The sequence below is a fragment of the Hippocampus comes genome, unplaced genomic scaffold (assembly GCF_001891065.2).
Source record: "Hippocampus comes isolate QL1 unplaced genomic scaffold, H_comes_QL1_v1.1 scaffold36, whole genome shotgun sequence".
Taxonomy (NCBI): domain Eukaryota; kingdom Metazoa; phylum Chordata; class Actinopteri; order Syngnathiformes; family Syngnathidae; genus Hippocampus; species Hippocampus comes.
Genome location: NW_017805695.1, coordinates 637,239 through 658,169, shown reverse-complemented (window position 1 = coordinate 658,169; position 20,931 = coordinate 637,239). Strand labels below are relative to the sequence as shown.

General features: G+C 39.7%; 1 protein-coding gene across 1 annotated transcript in view; it reads right to left on the bottom strand.

Moving 5' to 3' along the window:
- Positions 1 to 3,783: 3,783 nt before the first annotated feature.
- The window catches only part of pitx3 (paired-like homeodomain 3), a 23,364-nt gene continuing 6,216 nt past the window's right edge, over positions 3,784 to 20,931 (bottom strand). Inside the window, exons 2-4 of the mRNA XM_019881856.1 lie at positions 19,065 to 19,182; positions 12,220 to 12,425; positions 3,784 to 5,198 (exon numbers count right to left, since the gene is read on the bottom strand). Coding sequence (XP_019737415.1) covers positions 4,638 to 5,198; positions 12,220 to 12,425; positions 19,065 to 19,173 — 876 coding nt within the window. The 5' untranslated portion in view covers positions 19,174 to 19,182 and the 3' untranslated portion in view covers positions 3,784 to 4,637. The remainder of the gene's footprint in view (positions 5,199 to 12,219; positions 12,426 to 19,064; positions 19,183 to 20,931) is intronic.

Below are 20,931 nucleotides of genomic sequence, written 5' to 3'. Positions count from 1 at the left end.
GCAAATGTTACAGCAGCCTGGTGTGACTTGTGAAAAACGATCTTGTCCTTGATATGCCCCAAGAGGCTTCCATCAGATCCGATTGCAGTAAAACATCTCAGTTATAAGTCGTCACCTCGGTGTTGACATGATGTTGTCTGGCTCATATTCAAAGTGTTGTCAATATCATATGTCATGTACATTTTTAGTTTGACCATTTTTAAAAAATTATTAAGAAATCATGTAAAAATGATTTGCCACAAAACTATCACCAAAACGCAAGCAACATGTGGTCTACTCATGGCAAAAAAATGTTTTCAAGCAAGGCATGCGGAGTCTGGTGGGCTGCGGGCAAGCAGCTGTGTGTATCTGTGGGTGTTAGCGTCGGTGCGTGTGCCTCTCTGCGTGCAACGTCCGAGTATTCTCATGTTTATTTATGTGGCTGTTTGTCAGGAAAAAAAAATGTTCATTTTGTGTATGTACAAATTATAATGCATACAGTGACTGCACAGTATTTTTTAATAGTGCAGGTTTTTTTTTTTTAGATTGAATAAACAATTGCAGTGTCTCAAACAACATATAAGGGGGTCCAGGTTTTCATATTTACACTCAGTTCGTTCCTAACACCATCCTCTGAGGGAATCATTAGAACTACTGTATGTTTTTTTTTCTTCGGATGTCGGTGTTCCTTTATTGACTTTTGAGATGGAGACAGCAGCAAACCCATTCCCTCTGGTGGAATATTGATCCTAGAGTGTGGCATTTAACAGCGAGGAGCACATAGTGTGACCGCCATACCTCACTCCACAAACCGAGTTTTTTTCTGGGCCACAGGGATGATTTCGACCACAATTCAGCATTCAGAAAACTACCCACTGCCGGTATTTGAGTCGGATCCAATAAAACTATCTCCAATAAGTATTTAATCAAGGGTGAAAAATACAAGTTGAATAAATGTATCATCATTTATGATGTATGTGAAGATGATCCCTTTGACAGTACTGTATACATTAGTGAGTTAAAATGAAATGTTTTTGTTGAATTGTTATGTTTTATAGCTACTTTCTTCAAAATATTGTTTGGGGTGTTTTTTTTTTGTCATCCATGCAGTCTTGCTCATGTTTCATATAAAATATACATTTTACAATTTATTTTACATTTTGACCAAGCTATGTAAAATACATAAATGGCCATTATGAGCAATATGTTTGATTTTAAACGAACAAAAGTTTAAAATCAATTAGAGGAGCCTGTTTTCATTATATATTGTATTTGGTGAGAGTGGCCAGTATTCGGTTTGCTATAAACCTTTCATGATTTCTGGTTTGTTATTTTTATATATTAAGATTTACTTTCATTTATAACTCATTAGGGATGTCTTGAATTTGTCTTCCACTTTTTCTCAGTTGCTTTACAGTTGCAGTACATTTCTTAGATCACACTTGAAATTTGGAAAAGAGTTTCTCAAAACAATTCATACGAATAGCAAGACATCATAGTTACCCTGAAAAAGCTATTTTCTTTCTCAAAATCTTTTCCCAAAATGTACTCATATTTGAGTCACTGAATATAGCGAAAAAAAAAACCAAAAGAAAAAAAAAAAACAACAAGTGTTGTGTAAGAATGAGATGGCCAAATTGATTAGTCATGTAACTAATACAGGTATATGTACTCTGGAAGGATGTTCTGATGCAAACTGCCGCTTAAGTTTCAATGACATATTCAGTACCTTGGCCTGAGAGTGAAAGCTTCATTTCCTGTATGTGAATTATGCCAATTTGTTCAGCTATTGTGCATGTAAAGACTTGCCCAAATCTGTGAAAGAATGAAACAGAGTACCATTGTCATCCATTTCGATCATGACCTAACCAATAAGATGTCGGAAACTCTGAAAAAGGTCCAAAATGATTTGCACGCGAGTAGCAAAGCTTTCGCTATTTGCTCAAAGAAATGATAAACTGCTTTTTTTGAGGTGCACAAGTGACACAATAATGTGAAAATTTAACACGTAGTTTTGAAAAATTCAATTCTGATCTGAGAAATGTACAAAAGTAATTGAGAAAAACTGTCAGCAGCTTACATGTTATGTTACTTTATGCATCTACACAATCATACAGTATGTATCACATTTGTTGGCAAGTTTTTTGTACGTAATTTGGGGGTTGGCTCTGCGCTCTCCTCATACGGCTTATTGTTGGAATAAGAGCGCTACAGTCATCCACTCTGTAGTCTTGAGAGTATTATAGGTCATGGGGAAAAAAGGGTATTAGTAAGCATCACAGCATAAAACGATGTACTTTTTGGTCTGTGTATTTAAATGTTCATTAATTTATCAAATGTTTATTTGTTATTATACGATGTACTTTTTGGTCTGTGTATTTAAATGTTCATATTATTTTTAATATTGCTCATGGTAGCTATTTAGCTAGCTAGATAGCTAGTTTAATATTGCTCATGGTAGCTATTTAGCTAGCTAGCTAGCTAGCTAACTAGCTAGCTAGCTAGATAGATGGATACATAGATAGATACATAGATAGATAGATAGAATGAAGAGTTAAATTCTCCTTTCAGTAGTCACCGTCGTGTGAAGTTGTAAACATCACATTTAGAGTTTATATAGAAATGAGATTGAACTGGTGAAATGTCAGCGCGATAAACAGCTGCAGGGGGTGATGGGGATTGATGGGCTGCTAACCCCTCATTTGTCGCTCTACTGAAACACCTCACTTACTCCTTGAGAACCTTATAAAAGACTGGCATGAACACAGCCAGGACATCTGTAAATTCCTTTTTGGTTAGTGGATAGCCTGTGGTTCCCTGCTGAAGTGTAGGTCAACCATATCAGAGAACCAGAATTGGGAACATCGATATCTCTCCATGTCTCTTTCTCTCTCCAGCTAATGACTGTCCGTCACCATTGCCGTATACTGTATGTCAGACCTGGTTTCCATGATGTTGTCATAATATCTGTGATATTGTCACTTGCAGTCCATTTTATTGATTTATTTCTTTATTTTTACCACACGAGAAAATTAATAAACATCCTATCAAATTGCTCAACAGCATATTTGTCTGATGTGCAGGATTGCCATGGGATAATGCGGTGTACTGCATCTACAAGTATTTCCCTCCTCAATTTTTAGCTGTTGTGCCATAATACTGAATAGAATAACCAGAATAAATACTAAACATGAAAATGGGGTCGCTACAACAGACTTACCTTCGCATTCAACTGTCTTCATTTCGGTCATCAGCAATGTGCAGTCCGTGTTGCTTTACTCACTACCTGTGACTCTTGAGCATTAAAAAAAACATCTGACTTAAAAATTGCTATTACAGTTAATAATTTTATTATAATGTCACTAGTTTGACCTTGGATCAAATTATATATATTATATTTAAATGTTCATTAATAGCAAACATGTCATAGGATGTGTTACACGGTAATCACCGTACTGTAGTCATCTTAAATTTGTACTTAATCACCTTCGTGATTCGTTCAGATGTAGAAACATGTCAAAAATGACGAGAAAGGGGTCAGCTGTTTTTGATTTTGATTTTGTAAATAGATATGAAGAGGATTTAAATTGTTGTATCGATAGCATGTACATGCATAAAGCATATCAATTAAAATTTAGGTCATAGCACCTGCCCCAGTGAATAGAATTTACAATTGATCCAATATGCTCTTATGCATTAACAATCAATCCTAAAATGATTCATTTTTTTCATGCACATTGCAATTTTATGACAGCATTGACATGCAGCAATATTTCAGTGAATTGTAATTTCTATGAGAAGCTGTTCTTTTAGTTTGTTCTTTAATGAGACAAAGCAGGCTACATCAGGGGGGGAAAAACAGTTTTTTTCTGATAACAACTTCACTCTTACATATATTTGACTGTCACAGACTCCCTTTGTATAACACCACACAAATCAATACAACCAATGGCTTTTTCATGTTAAAAAGGTTGATGGTACTCCTATTTGTTGCATTGAACTGGATGTTTTCGTAATCCAGTACTGCCCCCCTCTTGCTTGTCTAAATTGGCCTTTGACCTGTGACCTTCCCGCGGGGAACGGAATTCACAACAGAAGTATTAATTTCCCCAAAGGATGTCTCTTTGTACATAAACCCTACGGCTTTGCATTTGAGGAACATGCTTTTGTCATTCTTAAAGTACTGTTTTCATGTCCTATTGTTCTCACATACAAAACTGAAAAGAGTCTGTTATATACATCCAAGAAATTTTCCAACATTAAAACCACAGGTTACTTATCCTGCAGTCGAAGCATAAAGAAGATCTACAGTGTGAGTCCAGTTGAAGCCATCTTCATTTCCCCTCGGTCACTAAGTTTACTTTAATAATGCAGTTTAGAAAAATGCCATTTTGAAAGGGGGTGAGGGGGAGATGGGGCATTGTGTTTGTTTTGTTTTTCAGAAATGCTTGCAGTTGGTCAGTCGGCAAAGTCTCACAAACAATGTGAGTATTCCTTTGCGCCGGGGTGGTCCATCACGGGCATGTCCATTTCTTGTATCAGTTTGGAGAAATTGTCTGCCCCTTTGGCTTCAGTCTGTCAGTCTGCAACGCACTTTTGAGATGGAACTGAAGATATATGAAGCGGGACACTCGAAAACTGAGAGTGGAGCTTCCTCTTCATACTGGCCGGTCGACAGCATACTGGCAGGGGCTCAGGTTGGACACAGGATTCTGCACAGTGGGATACGTGAAATTGGTGTGTTGCTTGGCCTTAAGTCGCAGACTAGCCAGACTGGAGTTGCAGGTGTCTCTGTACATATATGGGCCGGCTGTGCCGGCGTACGGGCAAGTGGCTGCCGCTGAGTTGAGTGCCGTTGGGCTGTTGAGATTGTTAAGGTTCCCCAAGTTGTTGAGGCCTGTGCCAGGAACTCCAGCCACCGCCGAGGGCACCATGCTTGAGGCCATGTTCATCGAGGGGATGGAGCTAGGGGGAGAGAACATGGGTTGCGACGACAGGGGGCTTACATTCATCGAGTTAAAGAATGGGAAGCTCTTGGCGGAGAGTTGGCTGCTCGCTAAACTCTTGGTGGCCCAGTTGTTGTACGAGTAACCCGTGTACATATCATCATAAGGTTGCATGAGTCCGTTAAACTGGGCACCAAAGCCATTCTTGCACAATTCGGCCTGTTGATTCCTCTCCCGCTTTCTCCACTTGGCACGCCGGTTCTTGAACCATACCTGAAGAAGTCAAAATAAGAACAAATGTGATGAATCAAATGTCTTAATCCTCTGAAAAGTCGATTTCGGTTGGAGGAGTTTTATATTTCTATATAAACTACTGTATAACTCGGGGGTCGGCAACACGCGGCTCCAGAGCCGCATTGCGGCTCTTTGGCGACATCTAGTGACTCCCATGGAGCTTTATAAAAAATGTTTGAAAATGGAAAAAGATTTTGATAGTAGGCTAATGTAGCTCAAATAGATATAGATACATGTTGCAGCTCCTAAAAAGGAGAGCTATGGTGTTGGTTTTTTTAAAATGTACACTTTATTTATGCTTTTAACAGTCTCGACAAACACAGGCACGTCTGCGTCCGACTCCGTGCCTTCTCTCTTCTCGTTCGACTGGAGAGGCGTTCAAACACAGCCTCAGAAAAACGGAAATGAATGATCACTTCAGTGACACTAAGAAAAGCGAAATTAATGCACCAAAACAAAAAAATCAAGCGAGGAATTTACAAAATAAATTCTATGGGGGCGTTTGTGAACACACAACAAAGGAATAAATAACATAAACAATTCTGAGACAGTCCAACCTCCTACATACATACAGCATGTGTTTCCTTCATTGTAAGTTTTATAGAAGGCTTTTATTTTTTTGCAGCTCCAGACATATTTGTATTTTGGTTTTTTTGTCCTATATGGCTCTTTCAACATTTTGGGTTGCCGACCCCTGGTGTAACTATATATTCTATATCTAACTATTATATATTATATTTGTTGATACAGTATGCAGATGTTTTCCTTTTCTTTTCTGATTGAAAAATGAACAATTTATAAATTATTACAGTACATAACAAGGGGTAGGACTAGATCCGTTTTTTACTTCTTCCTACTCCTTTGAACATACAATTGTGCTGTTTGATGACTGTTTTCCTTTCTTAAAATGTTACTTTCTGTCAATTTATTACTGTATTGTATATGTTGTATGTTCAATAAACAATAAACAAAACAAAACAAAAAAATGTCAATAACTATTGGTCAGAAATGCACAATTTACTCCGTGAGATCAATTCCTTCAATCATAACACTCTGAGGTTAGGTGTCATGACATACAGTACTAGAAAATGAAACAAAACGAAAGCGGTTTCAAATTAAAGGACACCAAAACACAATACCTTGAATGATTACGTTTAAGTATTGTAGTGAAGCTCACACATTTCCATTACGGATATTGTCTAAATCAAGTTTGTGGCAAGTGAAAAATAATAAGAAGAAAATATAGTGGCAGTAGCTCAGCTGAAGAAATGTTAGTCTTCTTCCCAAGCGAGGCACCAAACATCCAAACTTCTCATCAATTTGGCGTCCCTCCCCTTTCCGTATCCTAGATGTGTGTGTAAACGTTTGATTCTTTGTGTGTATGGCCATCATCACTCATGAGGTCTCTGAGCTCTCGAGCTTGACTTCCTGTGTCGATGTAAATGAACAGACATTTGTATGACATAGTAACTTAACTGCTAAAGCCGTCCTCATCTCAGTCGACTGGTCGAAGGTTAACTCTTCATTGAAAATTGCTGGATGGATTTTATGGATTAAGGACTGTTTTTTCAGAGTTTGTCTGCTAAATCTAGATTTGCATTTTCAAAAGGAGCAGATATTAAATAGCAAATAAGAACGGTACAGGCATTTTCATGCCTGAATGTCCTATTTACAAAGCATCCATTCATTTTTTCCAACTAGCAACTTAAAATGCAATTTTTTTCTATCAAAAACACTTACTAGTCTTTTGGGTCCTCCCTCTTAGTATCAAATCTATTCTGCACGTAAAAGAATCCCATATGACTGAACAATGCAAGAGACCATAACCAGAGTGTCATTCGGGACAAGGTCGATTTGTGTTCTCAATGAAGCCAGCCACCAACCTGATTGGTACCACATTGGTACTCCCTTTCCCATACTGCAATCCTCTGTAAAGTTTTCACTTGGCTTTGTAATTCTCAAAGAATGTCAGCTGGAATAAAGCATGATTCTAAAGCACATGTACTGGCAATCATGGCACCTCCCCAAAAGCTTCAGTCATTTTGTGGGAAAATGTGTCCGTCATTTACTCAAGCGCAACAATCACTATGTAGGCTGGAGCGTATGGTTAACCCTTTCAGGGGACAGCGGTTACTAGAGTGGACAGCTATTCACGTTGTTTTCGCTGATATTAATCCATCTTTATGCCACAGCTGTGCATCAACAACTACAATGGACCCTTATGTGGGTTGCCATCCAGTTTTTTTGTCATGCCTAAAGACGAATAAAAACACTTGAGAAAAAAAATGTTCTAATGTAGGTTATTATTATCTGTGCATGGGGTTAAACAGTCATGTTGGCATGTTTTTTTGAAATGGCCCATCATTTCAGTATAAGGGCAACCTTCATTTTTGTCATTTTATGATCATATATTTAGAGGAGAGGAATTGGATTAATTGCTCAGTTAAAAATCAACAGAGGTGGCATACAGTGGAAAGTTCTATTTTTGAGGATTATTTCACTGCGTCGAGGTATGGTCGGGTTTGTTTTCATAATTTTCATAAAACATGGCCTGAATTAATAAAGACATAAAAAGCAGGAATAGGTAACAAAAGCATAATGTTGACAACGCTTTGTTTCTGGAACAAATGTATTTATAATTATATGAATATCATTGGTTATGGGGAAAAAAATCGTACATTTTGTTTCAGTGCTTACCACCAAGGGTCTTTACTGTGACACCTCTCATCTCCCTTTGCAATCGAGTTTGATGTATCATTCAATCAACTGACTGGTATTATCGTAACAGAACACCGTTGAGCATCAATATCAGCCTAAAGCTTATGACTTTTCCATCTCACTCAGTGACAGTGGGGGAAACCCCCGCTGGAGAACTGAAGCCACTCAACCTTCACAGTGACTCCAAGGCTATGCTGTTTGAAGGTTTCTGGAAAGGGCTAAATGTCAAGGTATTGAGGTTTCTTCTCAACATAAATCTTTATCCTGCTCATCGTGAGTCAATTATTGCACGCAAATAATACATGATTAATAGTTATGGATGCTATATGCAAGAAAGTTCAAAGCGAATGTTAGTTTTAAAACATAGGTCAATGCACGTGAGGTTTAGGTCATGGTCTCAAACTCAAGGCCCAGGGTCCAGATCCGGCCCGCCACATCATTTTATGTGGCTCGCAAAAGCAAATCAAGTGTCAACTTCCATGATTGTCGCTAAATTCTAAACCAAAATGTCAAATTGTCATGCGTAATAAACAACGTTGAGATTTTGCAATAGTTTTAAGGCGTTCACACTCACTAGAACGATAACTGATCAAAAAACAAAAGTATACAGTAGTTGATTGATTTCAAAACTAGTAATCAATTTTTTTTGGTGCGTGTACAAGAATATAATGTGATGATTAAACATTTATTCGGTTTCACTGTTGTAACGCCCCTCCAAGGGAAGACAAAGTGGCCCGCAACAAAAATAAGTTTGACACCCCTGGTTTAGGTGACGCCAAGACAAACTAGAGATGGGCTTTATTATGTGGAAAATTAAGGATCATAAATATGATTCATACACATATTTATATGATGTACAAAGGGGTTGGAGGACCATTTGCCAAATTATCAGAAATCCAGCTTCGATGGCAGAGTTGTACTGATCAGATAATGTGGCTTAGGGTAGTTTGCGTGAAGTAGTATGTACATAATTTCACATAAAATCCTTTTTAGATATCACAGTAATAGCGACTTACTACAAAGTGGTGGTCAGTGGTTACAGCCAAAGACTACAACCTGTTCTGCCTGAGTTGCCTCCAAATGGAATTACTCAATATTCAACCTCACAACGCTGACAGAACTGTTCACACTTTTTATGACCATAACTAACATGGAAGACTAAGATTAGAGGTGAATAGATTGTGAAATTATTTCATTCAGACATAATGGTGCTATCACACCTCTAAGATTCATTCATTCATTTTCTGAACCGCTTTAACCTCCTGAACCGGTTGCCAGCCAATCGCAGGGCACACAGATACGAACAACCATCTACGCTCACACTCAGACCTAGGGACAATTTGGAGTGTTCAATCAGCCTGCCATGCATGTTTTTGGAATGTGGGAGGAAACCGGAGGACCCAGAGAAAACCCACGCAAGCACGGGGAGAACATGCAAACTCCACACAGGAAGGCCAGAGCTGCAACTGAACCCGGTACCTCTGCACTGTGAAGTCGACGTGCTAACCACTCGACTACCGGGCAGCCTACCTCTAAGATTCTCCTGTCTAAATCGATGCTGGCTGTAATTATAAAGTAGCCCTGCAATCGCAGGCCACCTTCGCATTCCCATCAAGAATGAGAGGGCTTCTCAGCCTACTCATTTTTGGATGTGTGTAGATTAATCCAAATGATCTAGTTTATACACTCAGCCTAAACTTAAAAAAAAACAGGTCAAATGTTTTGTTTTGTTATTTTGGAAACTGGACAGCACAAAATGACATTGAATTCCACTATTTTGTTCCATTGCTCAAAAAAATGTTTATAAACAGCTTTTTGCTCAACTACATATCGGTAAATTATGCTTCCAGGTGAAAAGCATGTAAAGCTGCTAAAGCATACGCAGGTGGAACGGATTTAAGAGGCCAATCTGAAATGTGTTGTTCTTTCCGGAAGAACAACTATTAGTGCACGCGTTGTGACTTTTCATCTCATTAATATGGTATTGAGCTAAAAATAGCCAAAATAAAAACAAATATTTGTCATTGATCATTGTAGTCGATGTCATGGATTTGATTGGTTGTTACATCTTCCATTGCTATTGTGTGTCTTTTTGCAGTGGCTCATCTACAGTAGCTGCATTGCTTTAACCGTTACACATTTCTCATCATCTAGACCTGTGTTTTTATACTTTGCCACCCAATTACCTGGAAAATGTTGGTTAATTTCAACAATGATGTACTGTACAGACACCACTTTCTATATTTAAAGAACACCACATTTTGAGCTTGGTATGAATATTCCTGTATGCTGACTGTGTTTCATTGGCTGTCGACTCATCCCACGCAAAATCAATGGAGTTAAATCACTCATCTCTCAAATCACCAGTCACTCATAGACCTGGCACATAGAAACCGAGACATTAACATTCACTCCAAAAGGCAATTAGGAGTTTTCAATTAACTTAACGTTTGGTGGGTATGAAAAAAAAAAAGAAATCTACACACCCCTGTTTAAAGATAAATAATTTTAAAGCGTTTTCCATGACAAATGGAGTTAAAACCTGTGCAGAGTTTAAAAAAAAAAAAAAAAAAAACTTGAGATCATACTGCACACGTAGAACATGCAACTTATACCTGTACAACTCAGTTTTCTCAATTGAGTTGTACAGGTTGTAGGTCAAATTAATGGTTGTAACAGTCCGTTATTATAATACGTTATCACGCCACACAGCGGCGCCTCTTTAATTTATCATGTCAGTGTGACACCTATTTCCGTAAACATCCAAAATGGGAATCGGGTGTACCCGACCGCTGAGTAACGTGAGGTAATTATTTTGTTATGAGTAAACAAGTAATCAAGAAGTCTTTGCTGCTTTGGCTATCAAACAACACATGTCTAGTTACCTCCTCAGCTCACACCATCTAATGCGGAATGGTGGATCTAGGTTTTAATTGATGTTTATCTTAAACTTCTGAACATTTGACCAAGTGTCGACTTTTTGTACTCACTGTACATGCCTTGAAAATCAGATGGAAGCCTGAGTACCTGGAGAGAAACCTTGCAAATTCAAAGAGAACATGCAAACTCCACATAATTTCTCAGAACTCACTGTTCCACCAAAGACAACATTACATCTTAAAGTTCAAACAGTGTGCATAAAATTGCAAAAAAAAATGTTGCATCACCTTTGAGATGAAATCCCCAAAAGAGGCATCTATTCGAAAATGACAGCTGTCTGCATAAATATGAATGGATGGTTGAACACGGGTGATTTTGCCCTGTTCCTGCATTGAATTAAGTGGTGTAGCTATTGTGTGTATTGTGTGAATGAATACATATTAGAGCAAAATGACAAGAGAGCAGCCTGGTGGTCGACTGGTTAACGTGTCGGCCTCACAGTGCAGAGGTGGAGGGTTCGATTCCGGCTCGGGCCGGAGTGGAGTTTGAGTGCAGAGGTGCAGGGTTCGATTCCGGCTCGGGCCGGAGTGGAGTTTCCATGTCCTTCCCGTGACTATGTGGGTTTTCTCCGAGTACTCCGGTTTTCTCCCACATTCCAAAACATGCATGGCAGGTTAATGGAACACTCTAAATACAAAAGAATCTTTATACAAAGGAAAAAATGTAGTACAGTGATATAAGTAAGAAAATGGTAGGTCATGCCATACAGCCTTATACCTACAGGAGCAGTACAGGATGTACTTCTGGGCAAGGCCAAGGATGAATGGTCATGGAGTGGCCAGATTTGTTGTTCAGCACTGTGCCATAATTTCATAAAATGTTTTGTTTGAGACATGATTCAAATGTCTTTTGTGCCAAGGGTGAACTGTTTGGAAAAAAATGGGGCCTGTATGATTTGTGTACCAAAGTGAATCAAGTGGTTAAGTGAAAGTTAAAAAGCATGGGCTCGCACCAAAAATCCCCATTTGCTATTCGCATTGACATTCACGAACAAGTGCATATTAGCTGGAATAGGTTACTCAACTCACTAGGTTGCATTTGCCGAAATACGCTTCATCGTCTGACGAATGAAATAATGGTGATAAAATTGCTCAATGGTAAATAGACTGCACTTATATAGCGCTTCATCTATAACCATACATCGTCCAAAATAATTCAGAAAGCCTCAAAAATCACTCTTTTGAAAACTAGACCAGAGTCTACACCGGCACATTGATGCAGCAGCATCAAGCTATGGAAAGGTTTCAGTAGCCACCAGATCCTTGCCTTGACCCTGGCCAATGATAGAACCCATATTGGATGTTAAAATCAGTCCCGATAAATTATCAACATGCGTACCCACCCTGACCCGTGCCTCTGTGAGATTGGTCCATACTGCAATCTCCTCTCTGGTGCTCATATCAGGGTAGCGGTTCCTCTGAAAGGTGGCCTCCAGCTCCTGGAGCTGCTGGCTGGTAAAGTGAGTTCGCTGCCTGCGCTGCTTCTTCTTCAGTGAGCCGTCATCAGTACTGGATTCATCCAGCTGGTTCGGGTGGGATTTCTCTGTGTCTGCAGTCATATACAGGAGAGTGTGCCCATTAGTGGAAGACCAGCCATTCCATTAGCAGAGTGACTTAACATGTAAACATTCATGCCTTTTAGAACATAGACGTACTTACTACCATATGCTAACAGTATGCAATGAATAAACAGGCGGGCCCCAAAATAGGTGCAATAAGTCAAATCCATGAAGTGACTAGACTGTTCATTTTGTGTCCTGGTCTACAGTGCTAAAAAAATGCTGTATAGCGTCTTTAAGTATTCCCATGATTTATCAGGTTTGTTCTTCCGTGGAGAAAGAAAAAAAAGAGTGCGTTACAGCACAGTGGCTGACAATGCCTGACAAAGCCCGTGAGCTTCAGTGTTTTGATAGAAGCCGCCGTATCCCAAACCCATGTGACTGATTGCCACCAAAGATTAATGGATAGATAAAAATGCAATCATCATAGTCAACAAAACTCACAATATTTTGCATTGTCTTCATGTCATAAGGTTGCCTTGTATATTTTGTAACCTATAAGAATCAAAAAACAAGACCGATTCTCACCATAATTTATGTGCAGATATATAGAAATAGAATAAAAATATGAGAGGGGGAACTCACTATATTTTTTATTTACTTCATGTCATAACTTTGCCTCATTCATTGGACACATTCCGTAACCTATTGGGAAAAAAAACATGACCGATTCTCGCCCAGATTTAGGTGGAGGTCGATAGAACATATAACCATATTCTGAAAATATAAGAATAATATTAACGTCAGAAGCCTAAGCCTAGTTGCTATAAGGACCGACTTAAATCAACATCTTTCTCCTGAGCGAGCTCTAGCCTGAATTCATGTCGGGAGGTTCACAGAGAAAACTCCAGGATTCAGTTTCAACAACCTAACACAACAGTCAGAAAATGGCAACATACGCGCCTAAGGGCAAAAATTCTCTCCCATATGGTTGTTCGTGTAGCTGATTTGAATATGAGTCAGGTTGCGAGATTTTTTTTCATTGGGGCATTGGTCCAAGGTTTGTTTGCCAGGTTTCCAAGTTTTTTTTCCCTTATAATTAACACATGAAGGAAAAGGATGCGGAAAGAGCTGTTTCTCTGATTATCAATAAATTACCCAGTTTACCCTTAAAAAAATAGATAAAAATATTTACGAATTATAGTTCCTTCAACCGCCACAACCATCAATTCAATGGCTCTATTCATTTCAATGTACAGTAAATCCTTTGCGCCGGAGTCGGTGATGGTGTAGTGGTACACTCGCCTGACTTGTGAGTGGGCAGCACGGAATCGATTCCCACTCAGTGACGGTATGGATGTGGGTCTGAATGGTTGTTTGACTCTATATGTGCCCTGCGACTAACTGGTGACCAGTTCAGGGTGTGGTCTGCCTTCCGCCCGAAGTCTGCTGGGATAGGCTCCAGCACCAGGATAAGCAGTGTTGAAAATGGATGGTTTGGTGAATGTTTTGCCCCAGTGGGACGCTTCAGCCGGGTTTCCAAAACATTTAGCGGCAGCATTGATTTATGAGTAAAGCTGCGGGTACACATGGTCGATACAAAAAAATAAAAATTAAAACATTTTTTAAAAACATACAGTACACGAGGCATTACATTCGCTTGAACATATTAACAAGGCTGTTTCAAAGGAAGAGTGATCGCTGGATGATTATTGCTGTCGTCCCTCCTCGGCAAAAGTGATCTATGGCATGTCGCACATTCCCCCAGTGTGAACTGTTTACTTCACTGTAAAATCGTGAGAATAACCAGAGAAATGACTGATTGGGAAGCGCATGAAAGATAGGGTTAGAAATCGGGAGTCTCCCTTGAACGTCTGAATCTGGAAAGTTGGCAAGTATGAACTAGTATTAAAAAAGTAATAAATATAATTACGGCGCCCCGGTAGTCGGTGGTTAGCACTTCGACTTCACAGTGCAGAGGTACCAGGTTCAATTCCAGCTCCGGCCTTCCTGTGTGGAGTTTGCATGTTCTCCCCGTGCTGCGTGGGTTTTCTCCGGGTCCTCCGGTTTCCTCCCACATTCCAAAGACATCCATGGCAGGCTGATTGAACACTCCAAATTGTCCCTAAGTGTGAGTGTGAGCGCGTGTGGTTGTTCGTTTCTGTGTGCCCTGCGATTGGCTGGCAACCGGTTCAGGGTGTCCCCCGCCTACTGCCTGAAGACAGCTGGGATAGGCTCCAGCACCCCCCACGACCCTAGTGAGGATGAAGCGATTCGGAAAATGAATGAATGAATGAATAAATATAATTACAAAAAACTCGAGAGCTCCGGACGTTGACGACATGCACACCACCTTGCCCTGTGCCGAATGAGGAAATGCCACACTTTAGCAGTCAGTGTCAGAACAAGAGAGGAGAAGAGAAGGGACAAGGATTCTACAGGCTACCAAAAGAAGACCCAAGATGGAGCGCTTGCGGTCAGCTCTTCAGCGCCTCTGATGAAAAATGTAACACAATCAAGGCAAGAGCACGTCAAATGGCTAGATTACTAACTCTGTGGAAGTCATACAAGTATGTGCCCATGCGAAGGTTTTAAATGTTTATCTTGGCCCTTTTGGTTGTGGTGATATTCAAAGGCAGAAAAAAAATGGTTGAATGCTCAGACCTTATGTATTATCTGGATCCATATACTTTAAAATATTGACTTCTTTCAGATGATAAAACAAATGTATTTCTTTGTTGGTCCAAGTACATCAATCATCCAAATGCAGTAGTTCTGTTTTCTTTAGTATTGATAAACAAACTAGATTTTACAGTCTTGGGGCTCTATCATCAGACAGCACAACTGCGCTCCAGCAGAAAACCTGGTGTATCCTGATTTTCATGCCGATGCAATCCTTGATGTGCTTGTTTGGGACTTTGAATCAACTCTCTGCGCCTTGCTGGGAGTTCTGACGTGCCGAAGGCATTTCCTTCAACGTGCACCTGACAATTTCATAGCTGGAAGTACTCTAAACCTTATTCCTGGAACCATATCTCACAATTGTTGTAGGCAGGGAGGCAGATTCTGAGCTGAATGGAAAAATGATGCATGCCATCGTATTTGATTCATAAATATGACAACTATGTGCATCGAACTCTCTGAATCATTGCTGACCTCAATTCATTGAATGCATTACTATTATCATCTTTATTATATTTTTTATAAATCAACCCACTGCCTGCGGCACAGGTGCGGGGGATGGCGGGGGGTGCGGGCCTGGGGCTGGAAGTGATCGGTCTCACATGGGCAGTACGATCAGGGTGGAAGGCAGTATCCAAGTGCCCATTTCACAGATCTCTGATCTCCATCATGCCAATTTTACATCATCTACCCATGGAGGTCTGCTTGCGGTTACATACGAACGCACTTTATCTCCTCAGTTTCTCCATCCACCATGGCAGGGACTGGGAGCCACAAATTCAGTCCTCTGTATTCACGCCCACAATGGCGCCCTTTTTGAAATGTGGCACTCACTACACCCACTTGCATAGCTCTACAAGTATACCAATACTTGTTCTCGCCCACCTCTGCTCGGATTTAGACTGTGCCCAGTGCAAGACTTGTATAGCCATGAAAAACGAGCCCTTATGGGCTTTGTTGTAAAACATCACTTCTGTTGCTCTTGATGACTTTAGCAAGTGACGAGCATGTGAAAAACATCTTCAAATTGTATCTGAAATGTTTCTACCTTTGGACTAGTTCATGGCAATCACTGGTTCCATTACGTTCAGAGATGTGCGGAAATACGGAGTGTATCTGTCGCCCAGCACAATGAGTGTAGGGGACCACACATCCATGTTATGTCTGCCAGGACTCTACCAGATTTGGCTGCCGCTGCTATGAGGACCTCACAGAAAGAAGTGAAATTAGTTGGCCAGCTAATCCTGTGGATCAGGCTTTTGTGACTGGGGCAGGTTGGGCTCTGTTTGGTGAGGGTTTAACTCTCTGGGAGCGGCTCGAAATCATCAGCAGGGTTTAAAAACAGACTCCACAGGGCCACCAGCAAAACCAATAAGAGCCAAGCTGTGGCTGTTATCTGGCAGTAAACTGACACTGGCTAAGCTGTCACTTAAGGCCAAAGTCTAAAACACAATACAGAGGAAAGGGCAGCCCTTTTTAGAGCAACGCGCTTCCCAACAATGGGAGCAATCTGACTGATAATGTGCTGACAAACCAGACTTTTTCCAGGTCAGCTTCACGGAGGAGTTTATTATGCAAGGCTTTTAAACAAATAACCTAGCTCATGTAATCTTCTGACTGAAAATGTACTTTCACAATATGCATGGACATAGAAAACATTTTTACGTCATTTGACACTCATTCATCTTTAAAAAAAAAAAGAAAAAAGAGGAGAGCCTCTGTTGTCTGCCCTGCAGGAAATAGTAACACAACTTATTTTAAGAAGCTTAAATTTATTTATAAAAACATTCATTAAAATTCCAGTTGATGTAATTACATTAGAGCAGCAGATAATGATGCCAACATTTAAAAATTCACTTTTAATTTCTTTGTTGATGATGTAAAAAAAAAAAAAAAGACAATTTATTTCCATCTTTATTTTTAATTCAAGTTTCTGGTACATGGTATAAGAAATAATACAGTGTACTAGCATTCTGTGGTATAGCAGAATGCCTATGATTATTTTGTTATTTGTCATGAGTTCAATTTGTGAATTCATACATGAACACTCATTATGCTCTTCAGAAGAGGTATCCTTAAATTGATTTTTGTGTCATTCTGCCCATCAAGGATATGTTCCATGTATTTTCTTTGTGGCCAGTGCCCTTTGATGGAAGAATGAACACTAAAAGATATAGTTGTTGTGTTAGTAATGTTAAAGTAATGTCAAATTTGTGGTAGTGTGCTTCAGCCCAGAATAGTTTTACTTTGAGACTTAATAGTTAGGGTGTCAAACCATGCATTGCCTACGTCAGCAATTATGTTAATCTCCCTAAATTTCAACATGGCGGCGCGAGGACGCAGCGGCCCGGACGGATCTCTCTCCCCCGTCGTGGACTTTTTTATATTTCACGATACACTTGGGGGTGGAGGTTCCTGCAAAATCTCGTTGTAACAAGTGTGCAAAGTGTGCAATGACAATAAAGTATTCATTCATTCAACTCGTGGACGCAACAACCATTATGCGTTCTTGCAAAAGTTCATGAGATTCAAAACAAGAAAAATATAAAACACGATGAAGCTCCGTTTTATCGAATAATGTTCTCTTTACAAGTTCGCTATTATTGTAGTTGGAGTTTACATTTGGTTATATTGACTAGATGTGACGACACTAAATGCATTTCTGCTGAATACCGAGGTGGCCTGCGCGTGCAGACAACCCAAGTTAGTTATTCTTCTGTATTATTCCGCAGAACTTTTGACATAAATTATTCGATTTGATATCTCCTTGTGCTCAGCTCCAAACATGAGTCACGCACTATCACGGACAAGAATGATTCGTTTCCTTCTGTCAGACGCGCTCCCGATAATACTTTTATTTTGCTTTTAAAACACAACGTCAAGTGTAATTAGATGTAAACCGGGCGAAATACTATTCCCTCACCTATATTATCTGATTCGTCATCGAATTTATTACTTTCTTAAAAAATATTTACAATAACACCAGATCAAACCGAACAGGACACCGTGTGTATACTGCACTCCCGCAGGCTCTTTTGCGACAAAATTCCATATTCGGAGTCGCGAGAAATACCTTGTGCTTAATTACCCATCACCTGACCATGAGAGAGACCACAAACAACGGAGTGTCCAATTATTGAGGATTAGGGGATATGTGCTTGGCTCATGCTGTCCGGACGCATTTAATTCCAGTCTATGCATTTACAAGCAAGATAAATAGCGCGTATTTATCATGGGCTGTCATTACACTACATCGCTGGATGGATTTATAATAATAATAATAATAATAATCATAATAATAATAATAATAATAATATAGTATAATAATAATCCAGGGTATGGCACCTTTGTCTGAACTGGCCCACTGAATATCATCACATCCGCTAAATAATTCAACGCTCTGCAATTAATTCCAAGCAGAAGTGTGAGGACAAACTGAATTGAATTGACTTGGGAATAAGGAAAATTAGTCATAATGTGCACGGAGCATTTTATACGACAATGGACCAAATTTGGTTCAATTGGAATTTGATTTCCCCCAGCCATTCAATGCAGAAAAATGTAATCGTGAGATCTCACTACCTTTATTTTATTGCTATTGCATTATTTCTTAATTATTTATGATGAACGCAAAATGAGAATGGCTGTGGCGTTTTAGTTGGGCATCCATCCGTTTTCGATGTACCGTTTATTGGGATAACTGGCGCATACTCCAGATTACGTGAGGCACAGCCAAAACCCAAGTATGACAATTAGCGCTTTCACGTGTAATTTTATTTCTGAATTTGCAATAATCATCGGATGTTCACGTTCATGACGATAACAAACAAGGGATAATTGTCATGTTTTCATTAATTATTAATGCAAATAGCGCTGTTGTTGTATCGAAACTCTAGTCTATAATACACATTCTATTATTTCTAAAATTCTACACTTTTGCAACAGTTATTTTTGTTTGTTTTTGTTTTTTGGACCCAAATTCAATAAAGCAGTGAAAGAGTACTTACCACTACTCTCTTGGCCTTTACATCCCTGGTCGTGCTGCGGTGTTCCAGAGTCGGAGAGCGACAGCGCCGGGCTGCGGGCATCACTATCCGTCAGGAGGTTAAAATCCATAACCAGGCTCTGCACACGGACACGCAAAATACACGTTGAATTCCACTGTCAACAATTGTTTTAAGATTACCGAGGTACACTATCCGTCACAATTTTTTCTACATTTGGCATTAACTCAATCACTGCCAGCCCTCCCATTGTTTTGTTATTGATCTAGCTGCCTATCAGCGGCACTGAATGAGTTAAAAAGAAATCAATTAATCAATAGAAACCATTATTAATAATAATATCATTATTATTATTATGACTATTATTATTATATTACTTTGTTGTTCATTTTACTAAGAATTTTTTTATTGTTTCCACTCCCACTTTGTGGTGACGTCATGAACAGAGCGAGACCTGTCAGTGACTATTTTAGGCTAACATGGAAAGCAATTTATTGCTGTTGGATTTCAAGACCAATTGGCAAGCTGATGAGACATCTTCTTTCACAGAGCTCCCAAAATAACTAATGGTTAATTTTATTTATTGCAGCGTACTTAACACCTTGAATACATGGGCTTTGGGGATGGCAAGTGTTGTATAGAAAATGTACTACGATATGAAGTGCAACGTGTGCAAAGTCTTAAATGCTGTATACCACTCCCCCCCCCCCCACCCCCAAGACACAAAATCTGTTTTATAGTACAAACAATAGGAACTTGGGGTGGGGGGGTCACCTCAAGTCAACCTTGTCACAATTTACCCTCCTTTCCATGCATAAATGTTGAGGTTGTATTTCAACCTCTACCGGATATTTGGATATGGGCAGTCTCTGTGTGGCAGTAGGGTTGTGGTTACAGCTTTCTTACTTAGAAGTAGTAAATTTAGATTCCAGGAAAGGCTGGACTGTATTTGTCTCCGCCTCCAACCATCCAGCCCCACTGCTGTAGAGATGGCGCTACACCACTGTGATTGCAGGCCATGCTCTTGGCCATATGTATGTCCGTCATCCCCACATACAGCTCCCATGGTACACAAAGGTGGGGGTAATTTAAGGTTCACTGCGCTCTGAATTTATACACACACGTGTACACCTTATTTTGACCTTTGACCCAAAGAAAACTGATGTTTATATGAATGATTGCATATGTCGAATCTACTATTTCCTTGGGATTAAATGGACAAATTATTGGGCGTTTTGCCCTCATAAACATCCCACATAGTTAACATGGAAGTAAATATCAACCCATTTGAAGCTTTCAGTCTTCAGGGAAGACTTTCTTATATTAAGTTATTTTTAGACCCCCCATCAAGTGTTTGAGGGAATATATATCACGTTTTTCCACACCAAACTCATCCACTTTTCTTTGTGCATTAGGGCACAGTCACATTGGAACAGAACACTGTTGCCACAATTGGAAATGTCAGAGGAATTAAGTGGTCTAGTCCACTGATGACTAATTACCATAGAGGTGTCTTCGTTTAATTGTGTCTATATAGGTGTCTATGGCTATGAGACAGCCAATTGCCAAACAGGCAATCTCTGCAGGGTGACCCCACCTCTCGCTCAATGTCATTGAATAAGCTCCGTTGCCTTCTAAAACCTTGCACAAGATCAACACCAGCCAGAATAGATGGTTGGATACGCCCACCGCCTTTTGAACATCATTCCACAATATGTATACTTCACATCAGGGTTGCCCATTGCGTAGCTTGCGACCAGTAGCTCACCAATTGTTGGTCGATTGCATGGCATTAACTCAAGTCACACAGACCTCCCTTTTTTGCTATTGATAGAGCTGCCTGTCAACGCAGTGAATGATTTAACAAAGA